We start from the raw sequence: 3,913 nt of genomic DNA, 5'->3' as shown, positions 1-3,913 counted from the left end.
ACAAATGGAAGGCAAGTTTGATGCAAAAGTATTTCAATTCTCCATGGGCATCCATTTCTCTCATTGCTGCATCAATTCTCCTCTTCTTGACTGTCATACAGACCGTTTGTTCCATCCTACAAGTCACATGAAGTTTGTGATCCCATGAATCCATTGATATGTTTAATATTTAGTATGAGTAATCATATTGTATGTCATATTGTGAATATTTAAGAATTTGATTCCAAAAAATAAATATGAGTATTCATAATATGTGTGTGCCGAATGGGAGTCGTAAGGGTATTAATCGGTTCGGTTTTGGTGTATACGGTACGGTTTGGTTTCGGTGTATACTGTATGGTTCGATTCGGTTCACATTTATTTAGCTGAAACCAAAACCAAAACCAAAACCAAACCATTTAAAATGTTTGCACTTTCCGAAACCAGAACCATTTTACATTTTACAGTTTTTAAATGGTGTCGGTTTCATAGTTTTAAACGGTTTTGATCACGGTTTAATCCATACAGTTTCTAAATGATTAGCAATCGATTTGCTAGTTTATTCGCATACTTGTTGAATTTTTTTTTTATTGATGAATGCTTCAATCTTGTATCAAATTAAATGAAGCATTGAACAAGCAAGTATTTAACTACATAGCTACATAATAGGAGTAAATTATTGAATAAACTATTGGACAACCTCTTTGGTCCTTATTAAACCCATCGTGTTTTGTTAAAACAACCAAACAACTAAGCAAAAGAAAAAATTACATGGAGAAAGTGAAATACAAACAAAGCTGCTAATGAACACAACTTATCTTAGTGTTCTAAAGTTAAAGAGCATGAAGGCACCGAAAACACATTAGTTAACCCCTTATTCTATTAAACCAATATACGGGTTAAACGGATCGGTTTTGACGGTGTAAACAGTTTGATTTTCATGGTGTCAATTTGGTTTGAAATTGACGGATTAAATGGTTGAAATCGGACCGTCTCGTTTAGCTACTCGATCTAAAACTTGAAAACATAACCGAACCATTTACTAAACGATTGTACGATTTCAGTGTAAATGGCTCGGTTCAATTTCAAATTCGTATCCTTAGTCGTCACTTAGAGAGAGAGAGAGAGAGAGAGAGAGAGAGAGAGAGAGAGAGATTTCTACGCAAGTTAGGGTTTCTCTTTCCACTCTTGCAATTTGGGGAAAAATTCTCTCTTCTCTTCTCTTCTTCCCACCATGTAAGTGTGTTCGAGGTGTATCCATTCAAACGTTTTGTCCCTTGGGGAGTCTGCACTTTTGGATTTTGAGATAACCCTAAACCCCTATAATAATGGCTTGTTTGATTACCCTAAACTGCATGAACAAAGATTAATGGAAGAAACAAACCAAGTTGGCACCCTATCAACCAGAAGAATCTGGATGCTCATGGTAGCCTCATGCTTTATAATTAAATGCCATGGTTGTACTTAAAATCTGTATCACTACCACTCTCTCCCTAGGAAAATCGAGTTGGCACCCTATCAACCATATTGTATTCAACAATGGAGTGTTGAAAATTCCAACCATGAAAATTGAGGAATGGACAGAGCCTCTACTTTTAAACCTTATTGCCTTTGAGCAGTCTCGTGACAGCTTTGATAATTATATCACAGCTTATGCTGCCTTCATTGATGGTCTCATTGACTCTCCCAAGGATGTTGAGTTGCTTCAGAAGAAGGTAATTATTGAGAGCTTGCTTGGTGACCCAAAAGAGGTGGTTGTCTTATTTAATAGTCTTCTCAAAGAGGTTACTCCTAGTGTAATAGATGATAATTTTTATTTCTATGTAGTTTGCCATGAAGTGGAGAAATATTATAAGATCCCAAGTCACAAATGGAAGGCAAGTTTGATGCTCAACTATTGTAACTCTCCATGGACTTTCATTTCATTCCTTGCTGCATTATCTCTTCTCATTTTGACAGTAATACAAGCCGTTTGTGCCATCCTACTGTTGACATGAAGTCAATATTCGTCATGGAAGTTGAGGCTATTTGAGATGGGATTATGTTGCCCAAGTCTTAATTTGTGTCATTCTATTTTGATTAACCTATATTGATTGTCAATTTTTAATGCGTATTGTAATTGTGTTGCTTCTTCTCAAAATGGGACGGTAAAGCCTAAAGCCATCGTGTAGGATATTGTTTTTAATTTCTTTATTTTTTGTTGTAGTTTCTAGTTTGATACGATTTTTTTTTTTTTATATTTTATTTTTATTTTTTAAAACTAAGGGAGCCTCGTCAATCAAAAAAAAAAAAAAAAAAAATCTTGAGAGAGATTTATATGATTTTGATAGGACAAAAATTCTAAGCTCACTGACATGTTTTGTAAATAGTTTATATAGAAGACTTAAAAATATTATTTATTAATAATTATAATTTAAAATAAATTGAATTTATTTATTTTTTTGTCTAAACATTGATCTCTTCAATGAATCATCTACTTGGATGGATTATGTTAGTGACTAATTAATTTCATACCCTAAGGTCTACTATGTGATATTGTGGAAGGACTAGAATGGAACAAAACCATTACTTTGGGTTTGTTATGTTATATCCAGTCTTAGGATCCTTATGAGTAAATATCTATATTTACTAGAATGAGTTTGACTCACATAGAGTTTTAGTAGGATCCCTACTTGGATTGTTGATTGCTTAGGGGTAACTAGCTGGTAGAGAGAGAGAGAGAGAGAGAGAGAGAGAGAGAGAGAGTGGTTTCTAACGTTAGTGTTCCTCTTTCCTCTCTTGCAATTTGAGCAAAAACTCTCTCCTCTTTCCCTCTTCTGTGGGAGTTAGGGTTTTGAATCCTATTGAAGGTAAAGATATATTTTGTTGTTAGTATTCTCGTGCAAGTGTGTTCGAGGTGTATCTGTTCAAGTGTTCTATTCCCCAAAAAGTTCGTTTTGGGTCCCAAAAAGTTAATTTCCTCTTCTCCCCTTTATACATATTAGCTTAGATTTGCAAATAGATCAGTAGTATGGAGTTTATTTGTGCATTTGCATTTCTAAGATTTGCTAGCTTAACAAGATATGTTTAGGTAATTACCACGTATGTCATTGCCATGTATTATTATAAACTTACATACATATGTGTTTTCAAACCCACGACATGTCGAGACGATGCCAGTCTATTTCAAAAATGCACTATTAGGTTGCCAAATTTCTAGTGAGGATTTAAAGGACAACCAATGTCATGAGGCCCAATCTATTTCACAACCAATGGCTAGATACATGTGTTGTGGGATTTGTCTTGATTTATTTTAGTATTTCTTCGGGTTTGCTCTACCAACAATCAATAAAGATAACTAAAGTAGAAAAACACAAAGACTTGGCCAATAGAATCCATCTCTAACAACCTCAACTTCCATGGCGGATACTGACTTCATATCACTTGTAGGATGGAACACGATTTAGGTGTTCTTGAGATAGATATTAATTGTAGTTTTTCTTCCAACATAGTGAATTATTTTTTTCTTTGTTCAAAGACGTAGCACACCACATCGGTATGTGAATCTCGTTAAATCTGTGTCTTGTGTGAATCTGTGTTTATTTTTCCGTGTTTGATCTAACATTTATCGCCCATATAATTTTTACAAATAGTAATTAGATAGAATTTTCTGGATGAAGATAGTTGGATGAACTATGAACTCCACCATAGAGACTAGAAATAATGACTTTTATTGTGGAAAGTGTTTTGGAAATTTTGTTCCACATTAGAATGGTAGATGACCAGGTGGCTAGGATTTCAATACATTATTAAATAGAGTGTGGCTGTCAACAGTTAGATCTTAGATTTTTGAACAACTCGTGAGGAGTAGGGTGTGGTTGATATTGGCTGAACAGCTATCATATACGTTTAGCAATAATGAGAGCCTAAGAAGCCAAGCTCTGAGAGCGAGTCT

The 3,913-nt window shown here is 34.5% G+C and overlaps 1 protein-coding gene across 1 annotated transcript in view; it reads left to right on the top strand.

Moving 5' to 3' along the window:
- The window catches only part of LOC122085384 (UPF0481 protein At3g47200-like), a 9,600-nt gene extending 9,400 nt beyond the window's left edge, over positions 1-200 (top strand). The window contains exon 3 of the mRNA XM_042653777.1: positions 12-200. Within this exon, the coding sequence (XP_042509711.1) occupies positions 12-131 (120 nt within the window). The 3' untranslated portion in view covers positions 132-200. The remainder of the gene's footprint in view (positions 1-11) is intronic.
- The last annotated feature ends 3,713 nt before the right edge of the window (positions 201-3,913 follow it).

This window comes from Macadamia integrifolia, chromosome 8 (assembly GCF_013358625.1).
Source record: "Macadamia integrifolia cultivar HAES 741 chromosome 8, SCU_Mint_v3, whole genome shotgun sequence".
In the NCBI taxonomy this organism is placed as follows: Eukaryota; Viridiplantae; Streptophyta; class Magnoliopsida; order Proteales; family Proteaceae; genus Macadamia; species Macadamia integrifolia.
This window is presented reverse-complemented; position numbering and strand designations above follow the sequence as displayed.